The sequence below is a fragment of the Nerophis lumbriciformis genome, linkage group LG32, assembly GCF_033978685.3.
Source record: "Nerophis lumbriciformis linkage group LG32, RoL_Nlum_v2.1, whole genome shotgun sequence".
NCBI lineage: Eukaryota > Metazoa > Chordata > Actinopteri > Syngnathiformes > Syngnathidae > Nerophis > Nerophis lumbriciformis.
In genome coordinates this window covers 19,155,533-19,174,208 of record NC_084579.2, presented here as the reverse complement: position 1 = coordinate 19,174,208, position 18,676 = coordinate 19,155,533, and the positions used below count along the sequence as shown (strand labels likewise).

Sequence of the window (18,676 nt, the reverse complement as noted above, 5' to 3'; positions counted from 1 at the left end):
AAAGTTGACATCTTTTCTCCCTTTTCTTGTGCTTCATGCAGAGTCTCCTCCTCCTCCATATTCCCGCTATCCCATGGATTATTTTAAACCACCAGGTGAGCTTTCTCTCTCTCTCTCTCTCTCACACACACACACAACTTTTCTTAATACATTTTTTTTCTTAAAAAACAACCATAGACAGTAAATGTTTTTGCCAAATAGTGTCTTGGCATGCATATTACATATGTACATTTTAATCCTGAATCACCTGTAATATGCATGCCAGACCACTAGTTGGCGCTCATGTCACTTTCTTAAGAAACAAGCCATTTACTGTCCATCCATCCATTTACTACCGCTTGTCCCTTTCGGGGTCGCGGGGGGTGCTGGAGCCTATCCCAGCTGGCGGGGTACTCGTTTTCTCTGTGCCCTCAGTCTCCTCTCGGATAAAAGTTCAAAAAGTCCCACGTTCTTCTCCATTGTTGTTATTTGTTCCAACTGATGCATTCAATGTCCCCTGGAAAAGTGGCACGAGTTGGTTTACGATCAGTAACAACAACACAGCCATCTTTCGCGACGGTTTTTGCAAATCGTCTGCGTCAGAATTATTTATGAACTCATTAGGTACAATTAAGCTACTTTTTAAAGTGCAGCATGGCTACAACTACTGTGTTTAAAATGCTCATTTAGTTAGGTGGTTAAAAAAGACATTTACTGTTTTGACACACGATGCATGTGGCTGTCGTAATACGGGAAAAAAAAGTCGGAATTGTAATTGAGAAATGAGTCGTAACTTTACGAGGAAAACATTTTGACGGGTGCAAAATCGGAATTTTGTTTAAAAAGTGTCTCATTTCACCAGAATTAAGCTATTTATTAGTTTATCGTATTTTTCGGACTATAAATCGCAGTTTTTTGCATAGTTTATGCAACTTATATATGTTTTTTTTCTTTTTTATTATGCATTTTCGGCAGGTGCGACTTATACTCCGATGCGACTTATACTCCGAAAAATACGGTACTTTGATGTATGCTATTTTATGGATGTTTTTATTTGTACTGTAGTAACAGATTGAAAAACTACCTAAAAAAACAACTTGTCTCTCCAAGTACCACCATTATGACCAACTTTAAATAAAGTAGCATAGTAGGCCTAAGTATTTATAACAAAAAAAAGGCAGATGTTTTATTTAACAATATTTAATATTACACGCATTTTGAACAGCAACACTGTGTTTGAATATAGGAAAATAAAACAAATCAAGATCAACATTAAAAAAAAAATCTAGTGATTATTTGGCGTACCACTCAATGTTGAGTACCCTAGCTGCTCTAGGGTATGACAATACAAATCTCTTGATGATATGAGATAGGGCTGCAACGATTAGTTGATTAATTAACTTTGATTCATATTGTGTTGCTTCGATTAATCGTTTAATGAGGAATGAATAAAAAATGCTCAAGTCCAAGCAACATGGAGGAAAACCGCGGGCATAGTTTCAACACGATGTGGGGGCGAAAAGCGAAAAGATATTTAATTTTTATTAATTTACACGTCAATGTTGATAATGTACATTTATTAGAAAGAAAACAAAGAATAAGGGTTATGGCAGGCAGAGAATTTGTTGTTTATTTAACTGTTTCCCCTAAGATATGCATTAAGGCTATAAAGTGTGTTTTATCCAATTACTTGATTAATCGTACAAACTATGCCTATAACTATGTACTATAATAATTGATAGCTGCAGCCCTAGTACGAGACAAGTCAATTTCAGGACTATACGTTGTAATTTTCCCGTGAAAAATATGCAATTTTACATGGAAAAAGCGTAATATTACGAGGGAAAAAAATTGTCTATTATGAGAAAAAAGGCGCAATTTTACCCTATAATGTTACAAAAGTTAGTTTATAACCTCAATAATACCATCAGTTGTTGTGTCATAGCTAGAATGAGTCATTTTATGCAAACATTGTAGTTATTCCTGAGAAAAAAGTTGGAATGTTCCGAGAATTTATTTTTGGGGGGGGAAGGGGGGTGTATGAGAATAATGTTGTAATTTTACAAGAATAAAGTCAGAATTTTAGTGGGGAAAGTTGTAATTCGACAGAAATAACATAAGCAATAGTAATCAGACAAAAAACTAAAATGCAGTCTCAGTTGTAATATGAGAAAGTTATGATTTTATGAGACAAAACGTTCCAGAAGAGGTTGTAATAAGAACATTTGTAACTTTTTCAGAAAACTTTGTAATTCACCTGAATCACAGTTACTATTTTGTGAGTAATGGTCGCTTATTTTACAGGAGTGAAGTCCAATTTTTACTCAATTGTAATTGACTGATCGCCTGGCATGTGTGCACAAAGTTGAACATATGTAAGCGTTATATAGTGTCGTGTTGCTGTAGACTTGTTATCAACACAAACGCTGCTTTTCCACCACTGTTGTTGTGGTTGCTATAACAGTGTCGTCTTAATAAATGGTCGTGTCAGACTCCCTAGTGCCAAAACACAGCCACGTTTCCATCCATTTCTGTCTTAAAAACAGCGTCTTCTGGCTGGAATGTGGTCATTAGTATGTGCAGGTCTTGTGCACACATACATATACACATACATACATACTCACAGTCCATGTGCAGGAAGCAGCTCCATGTTATGTTGTGATTTATGGCAGCACAGTGCAGAGACATTGAGACCGGCTGTCTATGCACTTCTAGTGTGGCTGCCGGCCAGCTTGCTGTGATCGCAGCCTCCATGTTTGTCTGTCCTCCACTTATTAGCACTGAAGTGTGGAGGGGGTCTCTGTTTTTGGATACATTTTTTAAGATGGGACTGTTTTAGCGTCTTACCCAGCCGGCGGCGGCGTGATGCAACGCTTCTTTTTGCATCCTTGTTGTGTTTGTTTGTTGGCTGCCGCCCGCGCCAGACGCCGGTTGTCACGTCGGTGCCAGAGAGCCGCAGCGGGTTATGTCATCGTCGCCTGTGAAGTCGCTTGTGACGGGTGTTACATTTCAGGAGCGCCACACAAGTGTCACCTTTTGTGCAGCGCTTTCCACCTAGTGGTGCAAGCTGGCATCAACAAACTGCATTTAACTTCTTTGGCAATGTTATTTATGACTTTCTGTTTGGGTTTTTTAAAGACTCTAGTTGCTACTGTAGCACTTTTTGATACCTAAAGAACAGTGCTAGATAAGGTACACAAAATGATTTGTTGCACACATTAGCTGTTTCCATCATCTCTTTGCACTCGAGTCAGTTATTAAGATTATTTTCATGTGTTTTACAACTTTAACTGAGGGGTCATGATAAAAAAGCCATACTTTTAGTAGAATAAATTAGTTATTTTGTAGTAAAATGTATTTATTTCATTAGAGTACATTTGTAATTTGACAGGAATAACATTGCAATTTGATGAGGAAAAAAAATTCACTATATTGCAAGGGAAAGTTGTAGTTTCCCTTATCTATTCGCACTCGAGCCACAGTTAAATGCTGTTATTTCAATGCTTTTTACCACTTTAACTAGCTCAAAATATTGTACAACACTGAACTGCTGGGTCATAATAAAAAGCCCAAAAGGGACAAGCGGTAGAAAATGGATGGATGGATGGACTTTTAGTAGAATAAAGTAGTTATTCTGTAGTAAAATTTCTTTCTTTCATTAGAGTACATTTGTAATTTGACAGAATGAGGAAAAACATATAATTTTATTGCAAGGGATAGTTGTAGTTTCCCTTATCTCTTCGCACTCGAGTCACAGTTATTAAGGTTATTTTAATGTGTTTTACAACTTTAACTGAGGGGTCATAATACAAAGCCGTACTTTTAGTAGAATAAAGTAGTTATTTTGTCGTAAAATGTATTTATTTCATTAGAGTACATTTGTAATTTGACAGGATGAGGAAAAAAATGTCATTATATTGCAAGGGAAAGTTGTAGTTTCCCTCATCTATTCGCACTTGAGCCACAGTTAAATGCTGTTATTTCAATGCGTTTTACTACTTTAACTAACTCAAAATATTGTACAACACTGAACTGCTGGGTCATAATAAAAAGCCCAAAAGGGACAAGCGGTAGAAAATGGATGGATGGACTTTTAGTAGAATAAAGTAGTTATTTTGAAGTAAAATTTATTTATTTCATTAGAGTACATTTGTAATTTGACAGAATGAGGAAAAACATTATATTGCAAGGGAAAGTTGTAGTTTCCCTTATCTCTTCGCACTCGAGTCACAGTTATTAAGGTTATTTTAATGTGTTTCACAACTATAACTAAGGGGTCATAATACAAAGCCGTGCTTTTACTAGAATAAAGTAGTTATTTTGTCGTAAAATGTATTTATTTCATTAGAGTACATTTGTAATTTGACAGGATGAGGAAAAACATGTCATTATATTGCAAGGGAAAGTTGTAGTTTCCCTTATCTCTTCGCACTCGAGCCACAGTTAAACGCTGTTATTTCAATGCGTTTTACAACTTTAACTAATGGAAATACTCAAGAAAATATTGTACAAAACTGAACTGCTGGGTCATGATAAAAAGTCGTACTTTTAGGTAAATAAAAAAGTAATTTTACAGTAAAAGGTATATCGTTCATAAAGTTAATTCGTAATTTGACATGGATAAAATTGCAATTTGATGGGGGAAAACATGTCTTTTTGCAAGGGAAAGTTGTAGTTTCATCTCGTTGCACTCGAGATGAAGTTATACAAGTTGTTTTAAAGCGTTATACAACTTTATTTAGAATTTGACTGGAATAAAATTTCAATTTGATGAGGGGAAAAAAATGTCTTCATCTTACCAGGGACAGTCGTAGTTTCCGTCATCTCTTCGCACTTTTGCCGCATTTATATAAGGTTACGTTGACGCCTTTGACCATTTTAACCAATTAGAATGCTGAAAAAATATTGGTAATAACAATTATGATACTTGGATGCTTATTGGATAATGCATTTTAGGAAAATGAAGTAAAACTTTTACATGAAAAATGACGTATTGTACAAGTAAAAATTTGCAAGCATTAAACGTACACTTGTAATAAATAGTATGAGGATAAAGGCATATCATTACAAGAGTAGCCTATGTAGTAATTTCATGGAAAAAATATAATTTGTTTAGATAATTTTACTGGAATAAAGTCATATTACATTAATTATTTTATATTAGGAGATGGTATTTATTCATATGTTATATGACATGTCAATTGGCATCCATTGAAGAATAGGTAAACATTTTATTGGAAAAAATAGTAATTTAAGTTATAATTTTACAAGAAAAAAATGCTACTTTACGAGGCAAAAGTCATCATTTTGAAGAAAAAAGTAGTAGTTGTAGTAATTTACTGTTTCCATCATCTCTTCGCGCTTGAGTTGCACAGGTATAAAAAGTTATATCGATGCTCTTAACAACTTTAACCATGGGGATGCTAAAAATTGTACAAAATTGCAAAACTGCTTGGTGTAACTAAGCTACACAGTGATGGGGATGAGTAGAGGTGGGCGGTGGGGGGGGGGGGGGGGCTCATTTAGTCGCGTCTGTCAGTGCTCCGGGTTCAAACAATGACCCCACGCCAGACGACCAGCTGGCTCGGGCCCGCCAGCAAAAAAAAAAAAAGGAGAAAGTGGCTTTCAGTGAGTGGAAACAATAGGAAGTCATTGCAGCTGCAGCTGTGGCTCCATAGTGCAACCAGCCCCGCCCCCTTTATCCTTCTCCTCGCCTCCTATTGGCTGGAAGAAAAAGTCAGAGTTAGAAAACCAGCAGCATCCCTGCGGCCAAAGCAAAATAAGGAAGTAAATAGGAAGCTGGCTGCAGGAAGCGGTTATGCAAGTCCTGCCGAAAAAGATCCTCAATTGGCGTGGGAGCGACACAGGAGACGGTTACCTCACTTGCTAGTTAGCTAGCTAGCCTCTAAATCATTTGTCACACTTTTCCGCCATTTGTTAGGACTCAGCTGCTATTGCAATCATGAGGAAGAGAGAATTTACACTGAAGGGTGTATTAATAGGACAGTGGCGACCACCATAACCTCAGGCAGCCATATTTTCTGTAGCACTAGCGCAAATGCCAATAACATTCATAAACAATCGAGTGCATTTTTTCTGGGTCTTCCAGTTCTATTTTGTTTGATATTCGTTTGCTTAACCAGAAGAAGGTCACCCCTGTCGTAAATAAAAGTCACCAGGAAGCAGCGAATCTTTACGGCGACTGATTTATGGAGCAGGAAGTGAGGTCGCCCGTGTCACGGCCTCTCTTCGATGCAGCATTAAAAGCAGCCTTGATGTAAATCGCCACCTTGTTTCAGCTCTGGTGGTGGGATATAATCCATGCAGTGTGTAGACCCTCCCTCCCTCCTCTCCTCAACCCTGTGGTCAGCTGTGAACTGTTGCCCGGGCGACCCAGGCAAGGCCGTTGGCAGCCAATGAAAGCGTGGCGGGCCGGCCAAAAGGGGCTGTTTGCCCGTGCGGCTCGTTAGCGCAACCGCAGGAAGCGCCGGGTTGAGGTGCCACACGGCAGCGAAGCCTGGCTCTGTCTTTAGTACCTTCTAGCCTAATTTGTATTAGTCAAGTAGGAAAAAAAACATATGCATTATTACCTGTTTCCATCATCTCTTTGTGCTCGAGCCGCAGGCATGCCTTATGTGTTGTTTTCAAAACGTTTCTTTCAGTAAACATATTACATCGCTTTTATCAGTTTTCATCTTAAAGTATAAAATAAGTGTCGCAAACATTACCTAATCCCATTATCTCTTTGCGCTCGAGCCACACACTTACCCTAGTTGTCGTTTTCAAAATGTTGCATTCAAATTTCTGTCTATTCAGGTTATTTAACGCAGTATGAAACTGATCTGTGTGCAGTTGATTGTATTTCCTAAACATGTCAAACCATTATAGCTGCACACATTACCTGTTTCAATTAGCGTATTTTCCGCACTATAAGGTGCACCTAAAAACCTCCAATTTTCTCAAAAGCTGACTGTGCGCCTTATAATCCGGTGCGCCTTATATATGGACCAATATTGAGCCACAACAAACCTAAACTTCATTTTCATAAAGTTTAGTTCTCGCAACTACGGTAAACAGCCGCCAACTTCTTTTTCCCCTGTAGAAGAAGAAGCGCTTCTTCTTCTACGGTAAGCAGCCGCCAACTTCATTTTCCCCCGTAGAAGAAGAAGTTAAGATAAACAAAACACCACGTCACTGACTTTACCTCGGGGAAAATAATAAATCAGCTGTTTATTCATTTTGGGAGTGAACAGAGTTGTCAGAACGCTGGTTTGTTATCTATTAATAAAGTTTGACTGACCTATCTGACTGTTTTGTTGACATTCCCTTTAGCGCAGCTCCATCTAATGGATGCATAGGTGCGCCTTATAGTCCGGTGCGCCTTATATATGAACAAAGTTTTGAACTATGCCATTCATTGAAGGTTCGCCTTATAATCCGGTGCGCCTTATAGTGCGGAAAATACGGTATCTCTTTGTGCTCGAGATGCGCACCTACCGGTGTATGCAAGTTACGTGTATCAAAAACCAAAAAAAGTTTGTGACTGGTTTTCATAGTCCTATCCCAATTTTATGATTTGCGAGAAATGTTCCATTTGTAGTCCTGAAGCATAGTCGATTATTTCATCACACTTGAGCCGCATGCTTTCTTACAATAATGAACTCATAGTTTGTGTGTTTGAGCGAATGGCATAAGAGTTTCTATCAGTTCCACTTGTCATCTTAAAGTAGTAAAAACAACTTGACACATATTATGAACTATAATCTCTTTGGGCTCAAGCCGTAGTTTATCTACATTATGATCGTTTTCAGCTCTGTTTGTCATCCTCAAGTAGTATAAAACATGACAATTGCACATTATTACCTGATTACATCTCTTTGTGTTCATACCGCACATTTGTGTATCGAGCAACTTGCAGTAAAAATATGCAGTGCTAACGATTCTCCAGAAGCAGTGGATTATGGGTGATTATCACGGCTGTAAGAAAGTCTCTTGTCTCAGAACGTTTGAGAGCTTCATCGTCGGCGTCTTCATTAGGCATTGATTTCAGCTCGGTGATTGACGACGCCGCAGCTGCTGCTGCTGCTCGACTGTCTCCCTTAACGCACAGACATGGCTGTAAATTCAAATCCTCCGTCTCTTCTCCAGATTCTCCGGACTCAGGACCTTCATCCAGTGAGACCGGGGGAACCACTTACTCGGCCCCTGTGGGGCTTTCAGGTAAACACTCTTCTACCTTTTTCTTGTCTTGTCTTTGGAAGACAAACGTGTCGAGCTCTTTGTGTGAGGTTTGGCGGGGGGGGCTGACTTTGGAGATGCTGCATGTGCAGACCCGCAGTAAGCGAGACACAGGCGCCTTTCTTTCTTCCATCTCCCCATGCAGGACGTGTTTTGGGGCTTCCTCAGCTTTCCGCCCCTAATCCCCCCCTTTGGCAGCCCTCCTGAGCCGGCGCCGTGTCCGCGGGCTGCGGAATGAGCGAGCGAGCGAGAGAGAGGCAGAGAGTTCTGCTCTGGGCTCAGATGGTTCTCATTACTGGGCTTTTTTTTAAAGCCTGTTTTATGTCAGTTGGTGTTCACTGCCCATATTTCCACCACAACCACCCTTACCCTCAACCCTGCTCCTTTGTTTGGAACAACACGAGAACCCAAATACTTAACTTATACAGTACTTCTTTTCAGACATGCTCTAACTTTGTAAAGCATGTTCGAAATCAGCTAAACCACGACCATTGCGAGGGACATCCCTAACTAGTTTAAACTCTTGGATCAAAGACCAGGGAACTGAAAAAGGGGGAGGCCCAACCTTATTGGCGCCCCCTGTTCCTGAATGGGATGTCGACTCCAACTTTGTGAATGGGTCTCCTCAGCTCAGCAAAGATGGCAGAAACAGTTCTGCCCTCATGCTTTCCCTGGCAAGTCCAGACCCCAACCACCGCCACCTCCCTCCCTCCCCTGCGCCTTCCCTCTGGGGCCCTGACAAAAGAAACATGGCTCTCTCGGAAGGCCTGCCGCTGACCTTCCAGTTCCCTTAATCACACCCCCCCCTTCATTTTATGTTCTCTTCCAGAGAGGCAAGTGGGGGTTGTTGGGAAGTTCTTGTTGACCGTGGCCCCTGCTTTTTAAACGTAAGGACCCTGAAACTTTGCATTCATTCGCTCAGGACGGGTAGGAAGGAGTTAAGGGAGCTGCGACAGTGACAAGCGCAAATGCAAACTCGGCTGCCTGCCAGGCTAGCGGCTCTCTCTCTCTCTCGCTGGCTCACGTCATCAGCTTGGAACAGAACGCAGAACAAGGAGGGACGGGTGGGTGTACAGCGGGGCGAGGGGGGGTTGATGGCTATAGAGGACTGGCGCTCTGGGGCAGTGGAGGGGGGGGTGTTGATCGAGTGGGTTTCGGTTGACCCCGAATCTGACAGGGGGCTCACAGTGCCCGTTTTGTGAATGGAGACCAATATTTGGGAACTATTATCTCCACTAAGGAGTACCAAGCGATTGGCTCTTAACAGAACTCCTCAAAACTTGCCAAATGGGTGGGGTATTGTAAAGGGACAAAAGTTTAATGCAGATCCAGGAATACCGTATTTTTCGGACTACAAGACGCTACTTTTTTTTTAAGCTTTCAACCCCGCGGCTTATACAAAGGTGCGGCTAATCTATGGATTTTTCTTCGCTAACGGCTAAATTATACAAAGAAATCAAACGATGTACTAAAATGTAGACTTCAAGAGACCATACAATCTCAAAGTGCCTACAAAGTACAAGGGAGAAGAATCCTGATAAACATCTTGAACATTAATAAAAAAGGAGAAAATTACTTCAATGACTTTTTTGTTCAGCTGTTGTACTTTTCCGTTTGGAAACAGTTATGTAAATAAACATTTAGAAAATCTTTTCATGTTAATATCGCATATCACAAAGTACCGGTGTATATACAGTATCTGCGGCTTATAGTCCGATGCAGCTAATATATTAAAAACTTTTTTTTTTTTTTTTTTTTTCTAAAATTTAGTGGGTGCGGCTTATAGTCGGACTTTTGGTATTTAAAGTTAAAGTACCAAGTATATATATAAGTAGTGTTTTTGTCTCTCTGTCTCTTGTTCCCACAATTTCCCCCTCTGTCTTCTTTTTTTTCTCTTTCTATCCCCTCCTGCTCCGGCCCGGCTGCACTAAATGATAATATAAATACATTTAATAAAGTCAAATACAAATAAGGCAACAAGAGAAGTATCCTACACTTCTCTTTTGTAAAATATATCTGAACAGCCGACATGGGCATCTACATCAACTATATGATTTGCCTGAGAAGCTGGACAGGACACAAAAAAAATAAAGTTAAAGTACCACTGATGGTCACACACACACACTGGGTGTGGGGAAATGACCCTCTGTATTTGACCCATCCCCTTGTTCCACCCCCTGGGAGGTGAGGGGAGCAGTGAGCAGCAGCGGTGGGCGCACTCGGGAATCATTTTGGTGATTTAACCCCCAATTCCAACCCTTGATGCTGACTGCCAAGCAGGGAGGTAATGGGTCCCATTTTTTTAAATAGTCTTTGGTTTGACTCGGGCGGGGTTTGAACTCACGACCTACCGATCTCAGGGCGGACACTCTAACCACAAGGCCACTGAGCAGGTTTTTTTTTGTCACTTCTGTTGGTACTTTTTTGACAACACCTTGTTTTTTATGAAAAGATTCAAGGTGGTGGGTTCCACATTAGTGTTGTAGTGCTCTACTTTATGCAACTGTAGCTTAAATCTTTGATAGTCAGCAGAATTACGTTTAAAAAAAAAAAAAAAAAAATACAATTCCCTCAGAAGTTTCTATTAGGCTGTCGAGCCGCTCTGCTTTACTACACGGAACCGCATTAAAGATTTCGTCCACTTTCAGTAACGTTTAATTTTTACAGCCATTTTCCGTCGTTTCTCGGTAAATCCTGCCTAAACTTCAAAAAAGGAGTCTGAAGGTCTACAATTTGCTGTTGGCCCAATCTAAGATTGTTCAGCTTTGGCAGAGGTCTGTGCTCAACTGAGTGCCATGCTAGTTCATGTGCAAGCAGCCCAGGTAACACCCACGTCTACTTCTGTTTGGAATTGATGAGGGCTTTTGAAAATTCTGGCGTCCGGCCCAAATATCTCTGTGAGCCTGGCATGACACAGGCGTGGGCCGACGTGCGTAGGTGGGCTGGAGCAAATAAAGTTGTCTAAAATTGGCAGATTTGCTATGGGAGTCTTGAATTGAAAGACACAGCCGCTCATTGGCGTGTTGGTCGGTGGCATGCCTGCTGGTGCCGTCGGGGGACTGACCCGGAGTGCCTGCCGCGTAAAAGGATCCAGTCTACTGCGGTGTCATATCCACACACACACACACACACACACACACACACACACACACACACACACACACACACACGCTCATAGAGGCAGGCGGATAGAATGACCCGGTGCAAGCCCTGGCACACGGCCCACTGTCACACAGGCGCTTCCTCCACGCCGCCGTTTAAATTTAGTCCCGGTTTTATTCCAGTCACCTCTCTCGACAGCCCGTCTGCAGCCCGTCACGACGTCAATTAGTCATCCGCTCAATCCGCAGGAGGTCCAACCCTCATCAGCGGATTAAATTTAGTCCCGGGCACCTCAGCTCATTAACTTAAACCGGCTGTCATGGCAACCACGACCCCATTTCAGGGGGTGTTTATATTCATTAAGGATGGGAAGTAAAGCATAACCCTTATAACAGAATATTTAAAAAAAATGTACCTCCCGGAAACTTACTTCCAGCTCAAGTCCTGAACAGAGCGCCCTCAGTGTTCCTCGTCTCTCTCGGCATTCCCGCCTTGTTTGGGTTAGCGGCGAGAGGAAAGGGTATGGGCAGGATATGACTTCATGTCTTTGAGGGAAAAGGCAAGACAGGGAGGCCTCTTCTAAAAAAAAAAAAAAAAAAATTAAATACACAGAAGAAGCAGAAAGAAGACATTGATATCATACATCTTTTTATTGACGTTTTTTACGTATTCATGTTTTTTTGGGGGGAGGAAAGGCCTCTAAAGTCGCACAAACTTCATCATTTGAACATGATGCGTTCGCATAGTTTGCAAGACTTCAGGTTCTAAGCATTTTTGGCTTTTTAATTGGCTTTTTGGCGACAGTAACCCCATAAAATAGATTTGATTGATTGAAACTTTTATTAGTAGATTGCACAGTACAGTACATATTCCATACAATGGACCACTAAATGGTAACACCCGAATAAGTTTTTCAACTTGTTTGAGTCGGGATCCACGTTAATCAACTCATGCTTCCTCAAAGCAGTGAAAGACGTCCATATTTTAATTCAATGTAGCAGAGTGTTAAAATCCAGCGTTAGCATAGCCATAGCAAGCCTCCTGTTCTTGTTTTGTTTTCATAGCAACTAAGTTGAATCAACAATTTCTCTACTGGTTATAGCTAGGTAGTGCACAAGAAAAATAAGAAATGTATGGTAAATTGTAAATACGGTTAAAACAAAACAATCATCTTTAGCAAAGCCATAGCAAGCCTCCTGTTCTTGTTTTGATAGCAACCAAGTTAAATAACCTTTGCAGGTTAAAGCCAGCTAGTGCACAAGAGAAGAAGAATGTACGGTAAATGATGCTAGCTAGATAGTAAATGTCGTAAAAACAAAACAAAAAATCCAGCGTCAGCATAGCTATAGCGTGCCTCCTGTTCTTGTGTTGTTTTGATAGCAACCAAGTTGAAAATCGTAAAAACAAAACAAAAAATCCAGCGTTAGCATAGCCATAGCGAGCCACCTGTTTTTGTTTTGATAGCAACAAAGTTGAATCAACAATGGGTATAGCTAGGTAGTACACAAGAAAAAGAAGAATGTATGGTAAATTGTTTGTTAAATTGTAAATGCGGTTAAAACAAAACATCCATCTTTAGCATAGCCATAGCAAGCCTCCTGTTTTTGTTTTGATAGCAACCAAGTTAAATCAACAGCGCCTTTGCTGGTTAAAGCCAGATAGTACACAAGAGGAGAAGGATGTGCGGTAATATAAGTTTGCTAGATAGTAAACGTCGTAAAAACAAAACAAAAAAATCCAGCGTCAGCATAGATTTAGAGAGCCTCCTGTTCTTGTTTTTCATAGCTAACGAGTTGAATCAACAGCGCCTCTGCTGGTTACAGCCAGGTAGTACACAAGAGAAGATGAATATACGATAAATTGTTATAGGCTGTAAATATCTTTATAAAAATGTAAATCAATTACATTTTTTCGATTCAATGGTTCTTATTTGGTCGTCAGTTCATGTAAACAGTACACTTCAAGTGCATAGCAGATAAATAAATAAAAGTATACCAAGTATGACCAAAAATGTATAGGCTAAAGCTGAAAGCATTGGCTTATCTTGACTTCTTTAAGCAGCATAATTGAAACAACAGCCTCTAGTGGTTGAAATGTGCACTACTTAGACAAGACACAAACAATATGACATAATGATGAAACATTGAATGTCGTAAAAAAATCTAGCATTAGCATGGTTTACTCTCTGTATCTGATGTCATGTTGGTCTTCTTTAGACAGAAAACTAGTTGTGTTCTTGGTTTCTCTGCAGTTGACCTCCAAGCAGTACACGAAAGTAGAAATATCTAAGAAGCCAAACGATGTCAACAAACAAAAGTGTTTGCATAGCTGGAGTATGTATTTAGACATTGAATGACCAGCTCCTTTGCCAATTAGTACACAAAAGAAGAATAATATGCATGGGAAGTGAAGTCGTCAACAAAACAGTTATCATACAAATCTTATGTTGGCATAGCTCAATTTTGTCGTGTTGCGTTTCTTTAGATAGTTGACTCCACAGAGTTGCAGACAAGTTCTACACAATAAAAGATGAGCAAACACTTGAAGTTCCGTCAACTAAAAAACTGAAACGTCATCTTAAGCGTCGCCGCTTGTCATCAAAGTAGAGATGGATTGTTTTATTTCTTTGTTTCTGCAGTTAGCTTCTTATTTTACACCTAAGCTTTGACGCTGGTGATTATGTTCCATATTTCCTTAAAGCGCAGGCAAGATGGCGTCTTTTGGGTGGAGGCCTGCGCTTTTGCCACGGCGTCCTGTAATTTGCAAGCGAGAGAGAGAGAGAGAGAGAGACAGAGCGATATCCTGGGCGCCGCTCCGAGTCGGGCCCCGGGATCTCTCATTACCCCCCCGGCCCCCCTACTTCCTCTCTTTGCGAGGCAGCCAAAGCCGCCTCTTGGCAAAGGCGACTTCATTTTGGTTTTTGGCCGTCCGCTTGTTTTCTCCACCCTGTGTCATTATGCTGCACAAATCGAAAAAACAGCGACCAGTGTGGAGGGGGGGGCGGGGGACGGAATGTGGGCCCTGGGCCTTGGGTTTCTTTTAGCCAAATATTCTCACATTTTTGCCTTCTCTTATGAGAGCAGCGTTACCTTTTCTAGCAGGAGGGGAGGGGGCACCCATTGGAAGCTATGCAGAGCTGGAGGGCCGCCCAGAACAAGACGAACATTGTTACTGTGTATGCTGACATGAGGAAGGCATGACGGGATAGAGACGGAAATGGAAATACGTGTAGACGCATTCCTGCTGTGTGTGTGCGTGTTCAATTCCTGGTGTGTCTCCGCCCTGCAGCCTGTTCATTCATGTAGTCCTCCAGAGGGGCGGTGGGGATTTTTATGTCTCTCTCACACACACACTCTAAAAAGCAGGGCTATTCAACCAAGTTTTGCTGGGGGCCACATTTTTTAGTCAAAGGAGCACTTTGCTGTTTTTAAGTCCCTATAGCAAAAACGTCAGTCAAAGATCTTCTATATGACAGGAGTACTCTGCTGTGTTTCAGCAACTACTGCAAAACACTTGTCAAAGGGAACCTTCATCTGTTTTTAGGAATCCACTGCAAACAAATAGTCAAATATATTCTCTATAACAGGAACCTTCATCTGTTTTTAGGAATCTACTGCAAACAAATAGTCAAATATATTCTCTATATCAGGAACCTTCATCTGATTTTAGGAATCTGCTGCAAAATACTAGGCAAAGATCCACTGATATATAGATCAGTGGTTCTCCAAAAAAGTACCACATCAGAAAAAAATTGGGCTCTCCAAGTTCCATCATATTGACTAACATACAGTAACTAAATAGGTCTAAGTATTCATTTGTTTCTCTATTTTAATATTCAATATTTTTGAACAGTAACACTGTGTTTGAATATAGGAAAATACAACACTGTACTTTAATTAAGTGAATTTTTTTTTGGCATACCACTGTTTGAGAATCACTTTACTATACAACAGGAACCTTCAGCTGTTTTTAGGAATCTACTGCAAAAAAAAAAATCAAAGATCCTCAGTAAAACAGGAACCTTTATCTCTTTTTAGAAATCTACTGAAAAAACATGATTCAGAGATCTTCCAAATGACGAGTGCTCTGCTCTGTCTATGCCCCTACTGCAAAATAATCGTCAAAGAGCCACTATACAACAGGAACCTGCAGCTGTTTTTAAGAAACTACTGCAAAATAATTGTCAATTATATTCTATACAACAGGAACCTGCAGCTGTTTTTAAGAAATTACTGCAAAATAATTGTCAATTATATTCTATACAACAGGAACCTGCAGCTGTTTTTAAGAAACTACTGCAAAATAATTGTCAAATATCTTCTATACAACAGGAACCTGCAGCTGTTTTTAAGAAACTACTACAAAAAAGCTTGTCAAAGATCCTCTATACAACAGGAACCTGCAGCTGTTTTTAAGAAATTACTGCAAAAGAGCTTGTCAAAGATCCTCTATACAACAGGAACCTTCAGCTGTTTTTAAGAAACTACTGCAAAAAAGCTTGTCAAAGATCCTCTATACGACAAGAACCTGCAGCTGTTTTTAAGAAACTACCGCAAAAAAGCTTGTCAAAGATCCTCTATACAACAGAAACCTGCAGCTGTTTTCAAGAAACTACTGCAAAAAAGCTTGTCAAAGATCCTCTATACAACAGGAACCTTCAGCTGTTTTTAAGAAACTACTGCAAAAAAGCTTGTCAAAGATCCTTTATACAACAGGAACCTCAGCTGTTTTTAAGAAACTACTGCAAAAAAGCTTGTCAAAGATCCTCTATACGACAAGAACCTGCAGCTGTTTTTAAGAAACTACCGCAAAAAAGCTTGTCAAAGATCCTCTATACAACGGGAACCTCAGCTGTTTTTAAGAAACTACTGCAAAAAAGCTTGTCAAAGATCCTCTATACGACAAGAACCTGCAGCTGTTTTTAAGAAACAACTTTGTAAATGCTCGTCAAATATTTTATAAATGACAAAAGTGCTCTGCTGTTTTTAAGGCACATACCGCAAAAATGTTAGTAGCTCCCAAGTTTTGAACTTCGCTTCTGTTGTCATATTTAAGATCATATTTTTCCCACAGGTGGCCATTTAAAATATCCCTGCATAAAAAAATACGTAGACGGACAAAAGTTACGTGGGAAAAAAAATCACAACAAAATACCAGACTGGCTCTGCTAGTTGTCGGATTTTTTGGGATTTCCCACGGCGCCTGAACGCCACAGAGGGGTGGGCATGTCTTGGTGCAAGTGTGAGTCAGCGGTGGCAGACAGGTTATAATCTTAGGATAACATCATCACTGCTCGCCGCCGTGTGCAGGGTGCCAGGCGGCGAGGTAGTGTTTATTTGTCCTGTCGCCCTGGGAAATCTGGGCATCGGGGGATGGTGTGTGTGTGTGGTCAGCATGATGATGATGATGATGAAGTGTTGCAATAATAACATGAGGAGGAAGGAGGTGTTACAAGGGAACAAAATGTTCTTCTGCATGATGCTCTCTCTCTCTCTCTCTTTCTCTTTCTGTCCTGACGTGGAGATCATGTGATCACTGTCGGAAAATTCCCGCTCCTTATCTTTCTTTCTCTCTCCGCCCCGGCTGGCCCGGATGCTTCTTTGGAAGAAATGTCTGCAAGTCAGTCTGATTTTTTTTGCAGATAGTGACGAAGTGTGCCGCTCCCCTGTTATGGCTTTTCCTGCCATCAGGGTTTATTTGGCTTTCCCCAGCTTCCTCTTTAAAAAAAAGTAAAACACGACGATGTCATCTTAAGATGCCTTTAAGGACATAAACATGTCAGACAAGTTGCAAAAGATGCAAATTAGTATAGTAGCCTATGTCTAAAAAGTCCTTTAAAGTGCTATCTGCGCTAATGTACATCCATTAATGATCAATCTAACTATTTTTTTGTTTAAAGGTGATACAAAAATAAATTTTTGTATGTCCAAAACACCTTATTTTTGGTTAAATGCCTTTAAAGCTGCAAAGTTAGCTTTAGCATATTGTACCCAAAGGGGCGGAGCTAACCACACTGCAGTCCACTGATTGGCCGATATGAAGCAGAAAAAATGTAAGCATTTCAACAGCAAAATAAATGTGTCGAGATGAACTCTCCCCTGTGGGGTTTTTTATTTTAATTTTATTTTCACTATAAGGTGCAGGAGCACAAGTTATTTAAATAAAAAAAGATGAGGGCAAAGACAAGTCTGCCTAGCAACAGGAAAATTAATCCTTGTGGTTTTATTAGCCGACTACAAATATATTTACTTAATTTACCCATTCTTCTTTTTGGCCCCCATCCATCCATCCTTTTAGATGACCCTTAAACACATACTAGCATGGTGTTTTTCTCTTTCTTTATGTGCACTGCTAACTAAAGTGGAGAACAAACACTTCCAAGTAAGGCCTGTAATTGGTCTCTCCTTGTTCATGTTCTACTATTGTAGGAATTTGCCTGCCATATTTGTTTTTATGGGGCTTGGGAGGCACCAGTTCTGCCCGGCAACAAGAAGACATGAGCAGGAAAACTCATCCTAGTAATTCAGTTAGCTTCAATTCTATTTTTGTTGTGAAACTTTGACTACGTTTACACTACAGGACAAAGTGGACCAAGTTCGATTTTTTCGAAATATAATTTTTTTTCCAACCGACTGTTTACACTGCAAGTAAAATGTGATCTTTATCAGACTCCAGTGTAAACGCGCCCCTCGACGTCCCTCGCATGCGCAGTTCGATGAAGTGAAAACAAAGGAAGTTGGCCAGATTCCGTAAATTAACAAGAAAGTTGCTACTCCGACTACAAAATAACATAAAATATGCCACACTTTAAAAATAAGCTTTTTTTTTTAAGGTGAAAAAAAATTAAAGTAATATAATGTATGAATGAATATATGGCGTAATATAATCTTTTTATGGCTGTTAAGTGGAGGCAACACGTACATCAGCGTGGATATACGTGAGCTTTATTTGTTCAACTCACTTACATAAACAACTTACGCAATGTACACAACATGTAAACAAATACGCCACCGCGTCAATTCCGGTCCTTCTGCAATCGCTATTTCTTCAGAATCAAAATTAAGGTTGTACGGTATACCGGTATTAGTATAGTACCACGATACTAATGACTCAAATTCGGTACTATACCGCCTCTGAAAAGTACCGGTCTGCCATGATCCTGTAACGACTTGGTATCGGATTGATACCCAAATTTGTGGTTTCATCCAAAACTAATGTAAAGTGTCAAACAACAGAAGAATAAGCGATTATTACATTTTAACAGAAGTGTAGATAGAACATGTTAAAAGAGAAAGTAAGCAGATATTAACAGTAAATGAACAAGTAGATTAATAATTCATTTTCTACCACTTGTCCT

At 40.2% G+C, this 18,676-nt stretch overlaps 1 protein-coding gene across 1 annotated transcript in view; it reads left to right on the top strand.

Moving 5' to 3' along the window:
• smad7 (SMAD family member 7) overlaps positions 1 to 18,676 on the top strand; it is a 31,182-nt gene that overhangs the window by 1,471 nt on the left and 11,035 nt on the right. The window contains exons 2-3 of the mRNA XM_061927126.2: positions 42 to 95; positions 8,128 to 8,199. Coding sequence (XP_061783110.1) covers positions 42 to 95; positions 8,128 to 8,199 — 126 coding nt within the window. The remainder of the gene's footprint in view (positions 1 to 41; positions 96 to 8,127; positions 8,200 to 18,676) is intronic.